The sequence below is a fragment of the Protomyctophum parallelum genome, assembly GCF_964188405.1.
Source record: "Protomyctophum parallelum genome assembly, chromosome: 16".
Lineage (NCBI taxonomy): Eukaryota > Metazoa > Chordata > Actinopteri > Myctophiformes > Myctophidae > Protomyctophum > Protomyctophum parallelum.
In genome coordinates this window covers 15,726,160-15,743,008 of record NC_139711.1, presented here as the reverse complement: position 1 = coordinate 15,743,008, position 16,849 = coordinate 15,726,160, and the positions used below count along the sequence as shown (strand labels likewise).

At 42.1% G+C, this 16,849-nt stretch overlaps 1 protein-coding gene across 1 annotated transcript; it reads right to left on the bottom strand.

Annotated features, from left to right (window-relative positions):
- Positions 1-4,919: 4,919 nt before the first annotated feature.
- On the bottom strand, positions 4,920-16,684 carry taf7 (TAF7 RNA polymerase II, TATA box binding protein (TBP)-associated factor). The gene is made up of 12 exons (XM_083786563.1): positions 16,334-16,684; positions 14,549-14,625; positions 14,382-14,460; positions 13,824-13,957; positions 12,075-12,198; positions 11,243-11,301; positions 10,644-10,716; positions 10,074-10,187; positions 9,525-9,713; positions 6,234-6,346; positions 5,631-5,690; positions 4,920-5,320 (listed from the first exon to the last, which is right to left on the bottom strand). The coding sequence occupies exons 1-12, from the start codon at positions 16,371-16,373 to the stop codon at positions 5,276-5,278; spliced, it is 1,107 nt and encodes a 368-aa protein (XP_083642689.1). The 5' UTR covers positions 16,374-16,684; the 3' UTR covers positions 4,920-5,275.
- Between the last annotated feature and the right edge of the window lie 165 nt (positions 16,685-16,849).

Here is a 16,849-nt window from a genome sequence, read left to right as displayed (position 1 = left end):
CGGGGCTCCACTGAGTGTGTTGTGTTGCGTTGCGCTTCGTTTTGGACGGCGTCAAAAAATGTACCAGCTGCGAATGTTTGACACCGTCCAGACGCCTTCCAAACGCAACCGTCGGCAGTAGAGCACCCTTCACTGATTATAATAATAATAATACACTTTATTTATATAGCACCTTTCATACATAAATGCAGCTCAAAGTGCTTTACAGCGCAGAAAAAATAACAAAACATAAGTAAAACAAAACAGCATTAAAACAGACATGCAGTTAAAATCACTAAATCAGGCAAAGGCAGTGGTACAAAAATAAGAACAGATATTTTAAAACTCAACTATAAAGGAAACATTCCCTGCACTGACGATGACGCTGACGGACGCCCGGTGGTTGTAATGGAGCCCTCGGGGTAAGATGCACTAACGAGCACAGAATGTGTTTGACAAACCCTTTGAAGTTCAAAGGGATCAAGTGGCTCCTGGGAAGTGTGGAAATTAACCCAGTAAGGCTATATACAAGTAGAGATTCCACAGTGCATTACTGCGTTCAGAATTGTGAACATAACAAAAGTATATAAACAAACTGAAAAGCACCAAAATCGCTCGTTATCCAGACTCATTTCAAAATATATTACTTTATTGCATTATATTCATAAAGACGTGACTCGGCCAGTTGTAGCGCCGGCATGAGGCTGATTTGAACATTTTCAAGTGGCATTTCTTCCTCTGCCTAGTTTTTGCGTGCAAAATGTCACGGAAATTGCATGCTGTGTTCATGATTTGATATTGAGGCATGTTGTTCAAAATGGAGCACTCCTGCAAATCGATTTGGAAGCCAATCAGGGTGGAGTAGGAAAAATATAAACAGGATGGAGTATGAAAGATTTTCCCGTTTCATTTAATGACTATATAGAGATACAGTGTAGGCTACAGATTTGCGTGATGTTTGGACAAAATCTGTAGGTGTACTGTCAAAAAAATTGTTTTCCAAAAATTGGCCTCCTGGTAGTGCTATAACAGGCGCATGTGAAAAATCTGGGGCATAGTTTCGCTGCGATCAAGTCAATGATGCAGGACTCAGGAGATTAGCTGATCACAGATCAGATGAACATGGACAGACGCAGTGCCGAATCAAGCCCTGGCGCTACACCAAATCAAAAGGCTACATGTGATTCGCAGTTTCGCACAATCAAGAATGACACTTTTTGTGAATGAATGCGCATGCATTCAGTGCACCGCCAGCACTATCGCCACTGCTCCCATAGAGCTGACATAGAGGATGACCCAAAACACTAGCTGGGGTTCCTGTGTTGTGTTACATTGAAATCGGTGACCTATGAATACGGTTTTGACGGAAGGAAGCAATACAGCTGTAATTATGTGAAGTACTCTCGCACAGGGCCCTGCAAGATGCGGGCCCTGGAGCTTAAACTCCAGTAAATTCCATTGTTAATCCGGGCCTGGACAGACGAACAGACAGGTAGAAAAACATACTCTCTCCCCATGACTTTGAGACAATTATAAATAAGTAAATCAACTGAAACGGTCTTACCGTCTTACTCATTATTTCCCTGTATTAAAAACATATTCATAATAATTAAATGTTTGCGCCGTCTGTGAAGCCTAATTTATTTAATGAATGCAGCCAGACAATTATTGTTTTCTTATGAAGAAAATAATACATTTTTCTATACCACTTTCAGCAACTTACCACTGTCGTATTTCCATACTTATATCCACACCTGGAAATAACTACACTAAAACCTTTTTCGGACTAATTGGATGTGTACAAGGGTACAAAGTTTCTGCCTACACGTCTACAATCCTGACCAAAAGCAAAAGTCGCTGAGGGACAAGTATGAAGCATTATGACACTTGACCTTATGAGTTGTTAAGAGACTTATGTGTTATGATTTCTTTATGAGTACTTATGATTGCTTATAACTGTAATGATACTGTTTTATAAGCAGATTACATTGCTAGCCTACTTGACCGTATAAGTCATTATAGAGTGCTTTATAATGTGTCATGGTTATTGTTATAGTTTGAGTTCTTATAACTATAATTACACAGCGATATAAGCAAATTATAAAGACATGGGTGTTCGCGAAATTTTAAATACTCAAGTAAGCCTAAGTAGTAAAGTAATTGTAGCCTAGGCTACTTGAGGAAATGTTTATTTTACCACTGAAAACATACAGCCCACACATCTATGCATATGGGCCAATGTTTTCTATTAAATTCAGTTTTATTCAAAGGCACTTTATTGGCATAAGAAAACAAAGCCTATGTATATCTACATTGCCAAAATAAGTGTCAAATAAAGCAAATAAAACTAAGAAATGTACACAGGGTACGTCATTAAGTTGAATAAAGAAATTAGTAAACAGAGCTGTCACATTGCATGATTGCAACTTGGAAAAACTAGCTTACAAATCACACAAATGTTCATTTTGTTAGATATATAGTTGTAACTACGTATATATACATGTAGGCAAGGATAGCTATAAAGCCACCCTTTTCTCTTTAGACAAGCATAATACAAACTACTACACAAATGTTATGTACAATTACATACATAGGCATTGATGTATAAAGTATTTGAGCCATCTGGCAGTATATGAAACCCGAGGAAATGGAAACATGTCACAGGCACGGTTATGCACCACAGATCAGCGCATTAGGAGAAACGCGCACTGCCAAAATGTTGCGGTTTGGTTGATCACATTCTAATTCAGTTTGTTTACCGCTTATAGAGCAATTTTGAGGTGGTAGCATTCTCTCCTCCAGAAATGTAGTTCTCTCATACCTTGGCCCCAGGTGGAAAATGCGGTATTGGCCCCGTGCCTCCAGAAAGAATCTTCTTTTTGACTCCTGGGTAATTGACGAGATAGGTCTCCTCCATTTCTTCCCTGGCGTGGAGGTGGATGAATTCACCTGGATCCTTTGGGGTTACTCTGCAGGCTGGCTCTTGATGTGCACTGCTAGACAATACAGTGTTTTGGATATTTTGTGGTGTGTCTCTGCTTTACTAATTAACCTAGTGTAGTCCTGGCTGGCTGCTCTCTGACAGATGGCAGGATTAGCCAGGGTTTGGAGATGGCCACTTTAATCTGTGGCGCTAATCCCTCGCCTCCCTTTTCGAGATTGAAAGGGCTAATCTCCGCAGAAAGGCTGCAGGATGACCAGTTGCACACTGCAGGATATGAGAAAGGCCCAGATCTCTCCAGAACAAGATGCTTCTGGAAGGAATGAGAGTATAGGCCTAATCTGTTGGCATGACATCCATGACAATATTGTCCTGCTGTGCTGAGGTCCATATGTTAAAGGACCACTTCACCACTTTTCAACCTATCTTCATATAATAGGTCCTCACTAATAATCATGATAAAATGGCACAATTGTTTTCTACTCAGCCTGTGTCTCATAGGAGGGCTGTGGGCAGTTTAGAAACCGTCTTCCAGTGACATCATCATTAGGCAGATTTTCTTTTAAACAAGATTTTTTTGCAATTGTTTTTAGATTTTCATTATCGTGAGAACGATGGCTTCCATCTTCGCATTGCAACTTATCAGAACTAGAAAGCCTGCAGTTTCTATTAGCTTGTAGTGACATCGATGATGTCACTGGAAGATGGTTTCTGAACTGCCCACAGCCCTCCCATGAGACACAGACCGAGTAGAAAGAAATGTGCGCCATTTTTTCATGATTTAATAGTGAGGACCTATTATAGGTTGAAAAGTGGTGAAGTGGTCTGTCACGGGGCAACCCGTGCCCTATAGACACTAGAAGACTCCACAATGTAAAACTGAACATTACAAACACACACTGCACAGCTGCTTCCATTAATTGACTGTCTTCAAGCTCCTTGGAGGTGTGGCTATGTGTAGCATCATATACTACTTATCTGTGTTGCCTAATGCGATCATAATTGTTTTGTGTTTGATGTGATGCCTTGGAAAACATTCAGACTCTATGAAGGAAATGTGTAATTGTATAGTTGGTCTAACTCATGGGTCATGGTTTACTTTGTTTGAGTAGATTGGTCCAATTACTTATCATTGTGGGTGGGGTCTCACCTGGTATATAAGGGAGGCTTGTGGAAATGTTTGGGAGGGAATCCTGAGTGGAAAATGTTCAGTTTTGCTTTAGACTAACAAAGGAGACAACTCCAGGGAGAGCTGCCAGGGCCAGGAAGGCATAGCCTGGTTTCAGTTTCTTAAGTTCTTGGTTTGTTGTTTTTCCTTAGTTGTCACACTTGTCAAGTGTTCATTTCTTACTTTCTGTTATGTGAAAGTGTATTGTTAAGTCTTTATTCTGGAAGTATTATTTTTGCCTGCACAGTTGAATCCGGCATGGGTCGTTCACTCCGTGTTTTGAGGTGGACTGTGGATTCTTGGAGCCTTGGCCGTTCGGGCAACTTTACATGTGGTGGCAGCGGAAAAAGAAGAAAGGACAGTCCAGAATGCCTACAAATTTGTCAAATCGACCAGCAGCAGCAAGAGGAAGAGGGTGCCACAGGGGGAGCTGTCGAGGAAGGTTTCCAGCCCATGGTGGACACAGCCACTTCTCAAGAGGCAAGCAACTTTACATGGTCCTTTAAGTGATTATTATTATCGTACAGTCTAAATAAGCATCAAAAATACACTAGAGTTATACAACCATATAGGCTATATCAGAGCTGTAGTGTAGTAGCACTGCGTCTACACTGTAGGATGCTGTGCCAACAGTGCCAAAGCACTTATCTTTATTAATGGGAAAGCAATCAAAGCATCTACCATTCCATTCACGTGCAGGAGGGCAATACACCAGCCTGATTGACCTACCACTTTCTGTATTGTACTCTAAACAATGAGACACAGTATTCCACACACTTCTAGAATATGCCACGACACACTTCACACTCAAGCTATTCTGGCACAATAATGTTTTTAATTCTGGAGTTATCCATGCCTTTATTCATTTTTCAGATCAGGCAAATTAATACAGGGAGGTAGTATAAGCTCTTGTGACAGGTTTTCCACTAAAGCAAAGTAAGCAAAGCAAAAGAGTCTTAACAGTTTAATCATACAATAATTGACAACCTAAAACCGAACAGAAATATGAACACAAAGCAGCGTGCTACACGCCTGTGGTGTCAGAATGAACAAAAAAAACATTAAAAGGAATGACACAGCATCACAGCATGTAAATGGATGGGGACTCCTGCCTCCGCCTATGTGGAAGTGTTGTCCTTGTGTGGCGCTTCTCAGGGTGGTCATGACATGTGACTGCCCCCTAGTGCTCACTTCTCAATGAGCGAGTCCAGCTGCTCCTGTAGGGAGGCCAGCTGTTGGAGCAGAAGTGAGAACAGGTTTGATTGATGCCAGACAGCCCTGGGGTGTAACTGGAGGCTAAGTAGTAGTACTAGTCGTCTTATCTATACATCTATATCTCCTGTGCGCGCGCACACACACACACACACACACACACACACACACACACACACACGATTTGAGAAACAAGTTTCATCGATGCCATGAGAGAAAACCACTTAGGCGAGGTTAATACCTGGCACTAAAAGAGAGGACATCACATTTTAACAAGGCACAGCCTCACATTCATGCAAAGCACAAAGAGCAGACTTCCATTCAAAATACCTGTTCCATCTCTCGCTCCTCCTGTTGTATAATCTCGTTCAATAAAGCCTGGAAGCGATTCTGCAAAACGGGAATCAAGAGAGGTTTGTTCAGGTCAGCATAAACGACACTCATTAAACCGAGATGGATTTAAATGTGTCCGTCCGTGTTCCAATCTGGCACCTGACAGGAAAGGCCACTTGGAATGCCAGTCAGGGCATGACTGACCTTTCCCCTGGTTTTGTGATAATAATGAGTGGAGATAGGGCTGTGACAGCTCCAAATGACACTGTCAAAAAAGACTGCCGTGTCTGCTTATGTTTCACACGTTGTAAAATATCCCCCCAAAAGAGTACTTGGTAGAATGATGAATTTTCACAAGGTTTTATTTTTTGTTTGTTTCTTCTTTCATTGTGCCAAGGAATCGCTCATAGGGGCTGACAAGTGATGTAATAATTATGGTTTTAAAAGAAAAGGCTAAAGAAAATAACGTCTCCAAAATGCTGACAGTCAAGGTTAACTGGGATTTGTGTATTTATGTAGAATGTTTACAGTTTTATTTATCTGAATGTACAATACTTGCATGGTTGTATTCAAGTGTGTGTGTGTGTGTGTGTGGTTCACCTTCAGGGCTTGGTTCTCTACTTTCATGATGAGTTCCTCCTGCTGTTTCTTGCGAGCGCGCGTTTCTTGGAGCTTAGCCTTGACGTTGTTCATCTGCACCTGATACTCCATCACTGTGGGCCACAGAAGTACAATAGATTCATATATTACAACTTACATACTCAGTGGCATCAGCTGGCACGTCCCGAGTCTCTCTTATTCCAAAAGAAGGAATTAAACTCACTATGAACATGTCCAGGGGACACACTGACTATGGTTTTACCCCAAAACCAACAAACTAGAGAATCACAGGTAGATTTGTCCCCGATTACCACAAAAACTGCTCATGATGGAGCGTTCCATCAAATAAAATCCAACTGTCAACTGCTCCTGGTGGAACGCTCCGTCAAATCAGCTTTATTGTAAAACAGGATCGCTGTATTCTTTTTATTTTTTTTGCTTGGCCTTTCCTTCTTCAGCGATCCTAGATAGGTTTCGCACGTGCGCACTGCCGTTCACTTCTTGTATACAGGCTGACTAAAAAGCTGAATAACGCTCAACAAAATGCACGATGTTCGGAGGTCTTTTCTGATTATGGAGCATTGGCGTTTTCTAGAGTAAGGATGGCCTCATTTTAGCTCGCTAGCATTGACGCTAAATATTTAGCATCTAAAATGGACGCCACAAAACGGACCTAGTACATCCGGGTCGGCAGTCAAGCGTTGACTCTTGCGTCCACAAGTCGTAATTCAGTATGCGTGTACACAACCCACTAACATCCACTTGAAAACAATGGCTCAGTCCTCCACCAACATGCTTTTTTTTTTTAATATATTTTGTCCCACGATTTTGTAACCCATTTTTCACCCCTGTGTCAATCATCCTGTGATGTGATCCTGGGCTCTACACACCCTCCGCCAACCTAGGGAGAGCAACGGACTTAACTCATGCTTCCTTCATGCTTGAGTGTCCAAGTTGCTCCTTTACACCTGACAGGGGGAGTTTCCCTGGTTGGACGTAGCGCGTGGAAGGAACACGTTATTCCAACCAGTTCCTTTCCCCTCCATCAGGCGTCCCGGCTGGCCAGGGGGATGCAGTTTAGAGACCAGGATTACTGCATGTTTTTGTGAGGGTACCTACCCTAGGGGACACGGGGAGAACATGCAAACTCCACACAGAAAGGCCCTTTCGCCAACCCCGCCTTCGGGTATGGGCACTGATGACGCAGAGGAGGAAACACGCCGCCAGCACCCACAGCGCCCCGAGCGGGAATCGAACCCAGGACCTTCTAGCTGTGAGGCGACAGCACTACCAACTGTGCCACCGTGCCCCTACTCCACCAACATGCTAATGTCTGTGTGTGCATGCTGAGCCGAGAGGTTGAATCGAGACAGCCGAGTTGATTTATGCAGTCGTACCACAAGTACAAAGTAACTCATTTAGGCCCGACGTCTAAATAAAAAAAGTCCAGACCTACAAGCTCGTAGCGCGCCACTCGGTAGCAACTTGACATTCTGTGCAATCGATAAGAACTCTAGGAGAAGTGACAGAGAGAGTGTTCTCACTTGTTTTGTTTCACAAAGTAGCAGAGAGAGGGGATGAGGAACACACAGGCAGATAGTAAGGCAAGGCTTAAATTGAGTACTAGGAAAGTCCCTTGCTGAGCCACCAGGAAGCTCCCTCTAACTCCAATTCTACAAACTGTCTGTAATGGCAGGACCAGGCCAATTTGAGGGAGGAAAGTAGATCAGTCTCCGCTGTGGTGTCCATGGGGAGCCACATCCCCACACAACACGCTGTGGTTATTTCAGCAACAACTCTACTCAAAGTCCATGTTATCTGCAGCCTATCTACAAGTCTAATTGGATTCCCCTGAAATAAAGGTTTCAATCAAAGAACGTGGCGTGTTGTGAGCTTGTAGATCAGCTATTTTCGTCAGAGAGATTTGGTGTAGAGGCCTTCAGTAATTACAACTCCTAGCAGATGGAACTCCTACGGCTAATTAGAGGCTGGGAGGGCTGGTAGAAACAGACACACGGTGAGACTCTAGCCCATTAAAGCTGCTTGGGGGGGAGGGGGTATTCAGACAGCCAGCAATGGGTAAAACGCTCCCAAAAAGATGTAGTCTCTGTGACACATCTAGGGGCGGCAATCTGCTTTTAAAGATTTTCTTAGAAGTTGGTCGATTTGCCTGTCTACTTCCTGATTGGTTAGTCATTTCTGCAGGGTTTTTTCCGACCAAGTAGAGTTGCTGCTTCTTCGCCTGGAAAGGAGCCAGCTTAGGTGGATCTGGTTAGGATGCCTCTCGGGCATCTCCCTAGGGAGGTCCTCGAGGCACGTCCCACAGGGAAGAGACCCTGTGGCAGACCAAGGCGCAGTTGGAGGAAACACATCTGTTCTGCCCCATGGCCACCTAGCCCACTAGGGGGACCCTTTACTTGTAACACTTCCTAGGGGGACCCTTTGCTTGTAACACTTCCTTGTTTGTCATTCTGGTTTGAGCTTCAGAGCTAGCAGCAGCAGAAATATTCTCTCCTCACACAGGACCTAGAGAGTCATGAGACTGTAAGTTTCTGTTGTTTAGGTTTCTTAAAATGATTGTACTGTGCAGCAAGATGTATATGTATGACATGTGACAAGAAGCAATGTATGACATAAGTTTGTTTCAAGACATTACAGATTACAATCAAAACATGGGTAACAGTAGGGTTTGTGAAACCGCTTGTGTTTTGTGTTTGTTGATTCTTTCCTAAATGTAACTTGCCTGTTTATTGCCAAGAAAGTACAATTTAAGTTTATGTCAATTGTTTGGCCATGCTGGCTTCAGTGCAATTGTTGTCCAGTGCCACCAGGTGGATACCAGTTTTGGCCCTCGTTGGATTATAAATCAAATAAATTATGTTATTCTATTGTGCATGTAATGTGCATATCATCACCTGAACAACAGATTAGAGGAATTTTAGAAATCTGGATGAAGTAAAAAAAAAAAAAAACGCGCGATGTTCGGAGGTCTTTGCTGATTATCCGGTGATCTAGATGGGAACATTGGCGCTTTCTAGAGCAAGGATGGCTTCATTTTAGCTTACTAGCATTGACGCTACTTACTTAGCATAAGATGGCCGCCCAAACAGGACGTGAATCCAACTAGGCCCATTAAGCAACTAGTCGACTAGTAAATCCACTAGTCGACCTTGTTGGTACTAGTTGTCTAGTTGATAACCGATCGCCTAGCAACCCAGAACTATTCATGCGGTGGTGAAGAGTGCGACCCAACTTAATAAATGTGCATGAATGAACATGGTCTCCCCTCACCTATCTGGTGGTTCCCGTCAGTCTCGTGTTCCGCCGGGTCAGACTCGTCCAGCTTGTCCTGCAGCTGTCTGACCAGGTCGTCCTCCGTGTCCATAATGTTCAGGTCCTCGTCGTCCTGCCGCTCGTCCTCCTCCTCCTCACTGCTGCTACTGATGTCGTTGAAGATCTCCCTCAGCTCGTCGCGTTGGGCTGAAAACCAGACGCAATCATGGATTTAAAAGCTAAATAAAATCTCTACTGTTCTACATACTGCCAACCGGGTGAAGAAATCACAAATTGAGGCTTTAAAACTTTGATTTTATATGAAATATCATTAGACTATTAGGATTTTATGGATGATGCTTCTGAACATATTGCTAGTTTGAACACAATACAATGCTGTAATGTAGATTGGCTATTTTTGCTGTGCATCATGCTTCCATAGAAGACATGCAATCCAAATCAGTCGTGGTGACTGAGAACTTTAATCCATGAGGAATGTTACGTAATTGGGTTACGACAGAGTGAACATCAGACAGTGTGTTTTAAATCTACGTAAAGAGCGTTCACCTGAGGACCCGTGGCCCATCTTGTGCCCCGAGGTGCCCGGTGAGGAGTCCAGGTTGGCTAGAGACCCATGCTGGTCCGCCTCCTTGGACTCATCTTCATTTATCACCTCCCACCCTGAACATCGTCGGGTTAAGGCGTACCAAATCAACAGAAAGAGCCTGGACCTTACCACTAGTCATTAGATTGCTCGACGAAAATAGTTGCTCTACAATACTGCGACCAACTGATGCATGCTAACCCTAACCCAATGTGACAATCAACATATCCAAAAACAACCCACCCGGGTGTGCTCTGATTATGTCAGGCAAGTTTGTATTTTCATCACAGCGCTAATGGGCTCTTTGCCCATTAGCGGGATGTACTGTATCTCTTAACTTAACATAAAAAGCATTAGACAGAGAGAAATCACGTGAGCCTTTTAGAGGAGAGGACGTCCCCTTCTGGGGCTTTCATCATCAACATATTTTCTCTGAGATACATTTGCAGTGTGTGTGTGGGTGAAAGCATATTTAGACCTGCTGCCAGGTAAGACAGAGTTTAGGTGTGTGTGTACTGTAGCTAAAAGGATACGCGTACTGACAGCATCAGCGTCAGTGCTCAGCAGTCTCTTCACCTCTTTTTCCACATCAGGAGACTCAATGTACTGCGAGATAGAGAGAAGGGGTTAGATATGCTGCTATCACACACACACACACACACACACACACACACACACACACACACACACACACACACACACACACACACACACACACACACACACACACACACACACACACACACACACACACACACACACACACACACACACACAAAAATCTGGCTACATGCCAGCCAGCACATTAGCGATTAAAAACAGGGGGGCCAAATCAATATAGCTTCAGCTTGGCTCTGTACCCTCCAGAAGATTTATTCAAAAGACAAAGTAGAAGCCCAGTGTTCACTCACTCACTTTGATCATAGCAGTGGTGAAATTGCTTTTCTTGCATACCTTTGGGGCAAACTAAGATGGAGAGCCTTTATTTATATGTAAATCTTACGTTTTCACTTTGAACGCAGTCCCTGTTTTTTATTAAATGTAAATATGTAGAAAACGGATGGATGATCAGAGGAGATGCTAAAAGAGATGGATCACAAAGGGATGAGGGGCGAAATGAAAATGTCAGAACCTTCTTCTTTGCGGTCTTCCGGAATCTTCTCTTGCGCGTGTTCTTCAAGGGGCAGGTGACTGGAGACAAAAGGAAAATAAGTGCATAAAATGAGACCACTCGAGTGGATACAGCTCCATCAACTGTAGAGGGCAAGCTGAACTTCCTGAATTACTGATGCACAGTACCCGATTCATATTGGGATTCAAGTACCATACTCTGCACATTGCGCGTGTGTCCATCCATGTTTCATCTCTGTGACCCAGACATATTTACATATTTGACAGCTAATACACCAGATGTTGTTGTGGTTGATGAAGAGTCCAGGGAGGTGTCTGTATTAGAGATAGCCTGCACCTTTGACCACAGCCTAGAGGAAGCCTTTATGACCACGGTCATTAAATACCAACCACTCCTAAATACCATCTCAGAGCTGGGCTATAGGTGCAGACTATTTGTGTTTATATTCGGCAGCCTAGGGCATACCCACAGACTGGTTGTTAGAGGGTTCCAACAACTTGGGATGCCCAAAAAGGAGGCAAAAAGGCAGGCAAAGTATAGTGGTGTCTCTGCTATAATTGGCAGCCGCCACATATGGCGGAGACGCTGCTACTTATACCCATAGATATATGCTGAGTGACATGCCTATTGTATCATGAAAACATGCCATGCTTTTGTAAGTGTAACTCTACTGCACCTTTACTATTTGTGTCCTTGTATGCTTCTCCTTTGTGTGGACATAAATAAGTGTGTGTGTGTGTGTGTGTGTGTGTGTGTGTGTGTGTGTGTGTGTGTGTGTGTGTGTGTGTGTGTGTGTGTGTGTGTGTGTGTGTGTGTGACTGTGCACACTTACTGCCGTGATTCCAGACAAACTTCTTGTCCTTGTCTTTGTCCTTCTTTTTGCTCTTGGGGTCTGTGCTTCCAGTAGGCTCCTCTAGAGGTGGGTAAAGGTCTCCATCTAGTGTACACACCAGCATCTAAGCCATAGATTGTACACAAGGATTAAAGCAAAAGAAAACCAAAAGGTAAAAGGCAAAGTCCCAAACTCCCAATTTGTGAGACAGCGTCTCCCAAGCATGTGTGTGTCTGTCTGTCTGTCATGTGAAAACTGCCAGTTTTATTGTAATAATTTTTTGGGGGTGAAAACTGGGGAGAAATATATTAATTTGAATAAATGTGAATAGAATGGGATAGGTTAGGTGTACGCTACTGTATTTTAACTTAAGTCATAATAATGGTGGTACCCGGAGAGCCAAATATTTTCTGAGGTGGTACTTGGTGTAAAAAGGTTGAGAACCACTGCTCTATGGAATTCAAACGACTGAAACCTGTCGCAACTTGATTATGGCGATACTGTCTACCGTTTTGCTAGTTCCTCAACTCTGAGCAAACTTGACCCCCTGTTTCATGCTGCATTGAGGTTCATAAACAATTCCCCCTATAGGACTCATCACTGTACTCTGTACGCCCTAGTGGGTTGGTATTCCTTAACGTCTCACAGGTTGCTACATTGGTATATTCTCATTTATAAAGCCATTCTTGGTAACCTCAAACGTTACATTGGTTCTAAATTTGAACTTGTCCAAAACTCTCTCAACCTCAGATCAAATGCTATGTCGTGCCCCCAACAAAATCTGAGGCTGGAAAAATAAGCATTGCTTATTTCGGACCCTGGTCTTGGAATGACCTACAGTCCAGACTCAAACTGGCTGCTGTGATTCCCCTAGTGAGCTTTAAAAGGATTGCCATGGGCACACTTCCCATACACTGCTGCTGCTTTGACGTATAGCAAATGTCAGCTTGTTTTTTAGTCTACTAGCAATTTCCGTTGCTTAGTTTTTATTTATTAGTCCTTATTGGTCGCGTTCCTGTTCCCCCTTTGAGCTTCTTCGGTAGTGGGTACTGTATTTATGAGCATTTTATGTCTGTCCTGTTTTTTGTTGTGTATTTTTTGTTACTGGCAGAGCTGTGTCACTTATTTTGCCTCTTGTCTTGGCCAGTTCACACTTGTAAAAGAGACTTCAGTCTCAATGTGGTTTTTTACTGGTTAAATAAAGGTTAAATAAAAAATAAACTAGTGCTTCATCATATGGATTAAAAGTTCTCAGTTCCCACCAATTGTTTAGTGATTATTGACCGATTTTCTACATCTTCATCTTTTAGGATTAATTGCACAAAATATTCAAATGATGAAATTATCAGTCTGGATTCCAGACTATCAGTGTCCTGGAGTTGGGGGAAAATAGCATCTCATTACTTGCACCATTTAATAAACTGTCCTATGCATGCATTCCATGAGGTATGATGATTTTATGGATATTATGATTATTGCTGTTATTACCTGACAAACATCAGCAGTCTTATAAAAGGTCTTATCTACTGTTTTCAGTGACTCCAGGATGCAGGGCAGATCTACTAGCTTATTACCTGACAAACATCAGCAGTCTTATAAAAGGTCTTATCTACTGTTTTCAGTGACTCCAGGATGCAGGGCAGATCTACTAGCTTATTACCTGACAAACATCAGCAGTCTTATAAAAGGTCTTCTTATCTACTGTCTTCAGTGACTCCAGGATGCAGGGCAGATCTACTAGCTTATTACCTGACAAACATCAGCAGTCTTATAAAAGGTCTTCTTATCTACTGTCTTCAGTGACTCCAGGATGCAGGGCAGATCTACTAGCTTGCAGGCCAAGGGGACGCGGTCCACTCTCACTATGCCATGACGACCATCCGCTAGAGCACAAACACAGACAGTGTTATGTCAGGATCATCATTATCATCAATTATTTTGAGGTACCGTATAATATGGAACAATAAATACTATGGGCATTTATTTCTGTGTGTGACCCTCCACCAGGCACGTGCAGAGAGTGAACTCCCGAAAACAAACAAATGAGTTCAGGAGACTTCAGGAGAAAAAACAATTCTCCTGAATGCTGCCTTCCGGTATGGCATGGAAAGGAGAGGAGGGCATTTGCATTTCTTTCACCACAGTAAATGCTGCATTTGTGGTCTGGAGAGGGCAGTTGTTTTACAAACGGGTAAAAGGGCAGGGGCTGAAGCCCCCTTTGATATCTATGTGTGCACGTCCCTGCCCTCCATGGTTTGATTTGTTTCAATCTGAAACTGTGTAATAGTGACTGGTAAATTGACTTACGGTGCAACTCAATGGTGAGTCTGTCTTTAATGTTCACACTGCCAGACTGAGCAATCCTTCTTACTGTTGATGCATATTCCTTAAAAACAAATAGAACATGATAGAATTTAAACACCATCCGCGTATTTAATTTAATTTTTAAATAAATTAATATTTACTTCTCTTACCTGGGGCAGCCGGAGGACAAACTGACTCTCCAACTCATAGGGAGCATCGTCCTTGTTCTTTGATCCGACCTTTCCGACTGAAATGAGAACATTTTGAATAAGGAATAAGGATCACTATGGAATACCCATTTAACCCATTTAGACCTGAGGCCGATTCTAAAAACGACTTCTAAATCCTAACTTCGTTTTCTGAAAAACTTCAACAAACTGTTATACTTAAAAACTGCTATATATTGTCTCTGTCGGCCGTGTCGGGTAGAAACCTCATACAGTATGTCCAAATCAGTTACCTTTCAGGATTCTAATTCAAATGTAGCAGTTTGACAAACTCAAATCGCGGGTGGCACTTTTGACGCGTTGGTTTTGTGTGACATTATAGTATGTTCAAGTAGGGCATTTATTTACACACAAAAAAACACAAAAGGTTAAAATATGGAGATAAAATATTTCTGCCCAACAACAGCGATATAGCAACGACTAAAATGACACAGAGGCGTTCCCAGCTTAAAAGGTATAACAACCACAGAGAACGTATCTGTCGTATTTGACCAGTCCAAACCAACAACTCCTTACTACAAAACTATTGCATGTAAATACTAGTGTCAACGGTATAATGGTTGACAAAACTTGACAGTATAATTTATTTAATATTTATACCCAATGGCAGTTGCATTGATGTCGTCTTAATATGATTCTTTTGCAAGAAGTTGCAACTAGTTGCATTGGTGCGGACTGGCTCTTAATCCAGAGCAATTTTTACAGTATGAATAAGAACACAGGCTAGATTTTTATGTCAAGGTCCTTGACATACTTGCGGTATATCAACATTGTATAAGGTATCGAGTATCTACCCTAACCCTAAATGGGGAACATAGAACCTGGGGGATTAGGGATGACCCGGACAAGTGTATCCATGGTCCAGAATATCTCGCTAATGCACAGGGCTACATTTCATTTGTGAAGGAGAATGAAAAGGCAAGTACATACTAGGCAAAGTATTGAAGCAGCCTACATCATCATAACTGGACAGTTGCAATTGCCCGACCAGTTTACGTTTTTTTTTATAGTGCAACTCTGTGCAGTGTGCACACAAATATAACAAAAACATAGCAAGAAAACATATGTAAAATGTACATAGCTGTAAATCATCAATATAACAAGACCACGTACAATGCAATGCAACCACTAAATGTACTAAATGTTATGACCCTATTGTAAACAAGTGTAATGCTTTATGATGGGTCGTCCACAGTTAACAGTTTTTGTATTGAGTTGTGCTTGAAATGTACTGTAATTCTCCAAACTGTTAATAAATACTAGTTCAATCAATGTGACGGGGGGCAAATAATCTAATGGATTTGGGGTTTTTAGTCAAACCAAAATAAACAGTGACAATGACTCATGATTTCAAATAACGAGACCATACAGGACCTCAATGGAAACAACTTAGTCATCGGGAATTTTGGGGGTAATCCTTAGTTTATGCTGTTTGCATATCTGTCAATTAAGTATTCAATCAATCAACAAAGATACTGTAAAAGCTAACATTACAGTGTGGTGCAGCGTTAGCTGAATGTGATCAATGCTATTGCTATAGCAGCAGCTTATTAAACCAACGTGAGTCTTTCTCAAATAATAAATACAGCTATTACAAATGTACTAATACTTTATCTATAGGTATCTATCGTTAGTCGTCTAGTTACGTTTGTTTTCTGCAGTGCATCAGGCTCGGGCTAGCTTAGCTAACGTTAGCTAATCAAGCTAAATGCAAAGCAAAACGTTTACCTTTCAGTTTGGAAGTAATCTTTGTTTTCTTGCCTTCCATGTTACAGCTAACGGCTACACAAATGTGTGTTTACAAAAGTAGAATAATGTGGGTAACAACGTAAACTGTAGACTCTTCTAATGAATTCGTATTCTCCTCATTAAAGGTCTATCTAATTCTAAAGGATGGACCAGAGCTACTATAACTAACTATATCTATCTATCTGCTTTGTTAGTATTCGTGCTGCATTCAGGAGTCAGCACCCACCCTCGGAAAATTGACCTCCATATTCTGACCCTAAATCACGAATCTCTACCGAATCCACGTGGTGTCCCAAAACCTAACCCTGTTTGACTGTGACCTCCCTTCGAGGTCAGAAATGGAATGGAGCTGGCCAAATTATTATTACATCTGTAGAATTAGTAGTTATTTATCTCTTTATACCGTCATCTCACTTCCGGTTCAACATAATGATAAGAAAACAAGGCTTCACAATAAGAGTCAAATGCGATGACGAGTACCATAGCTTTAGCTTA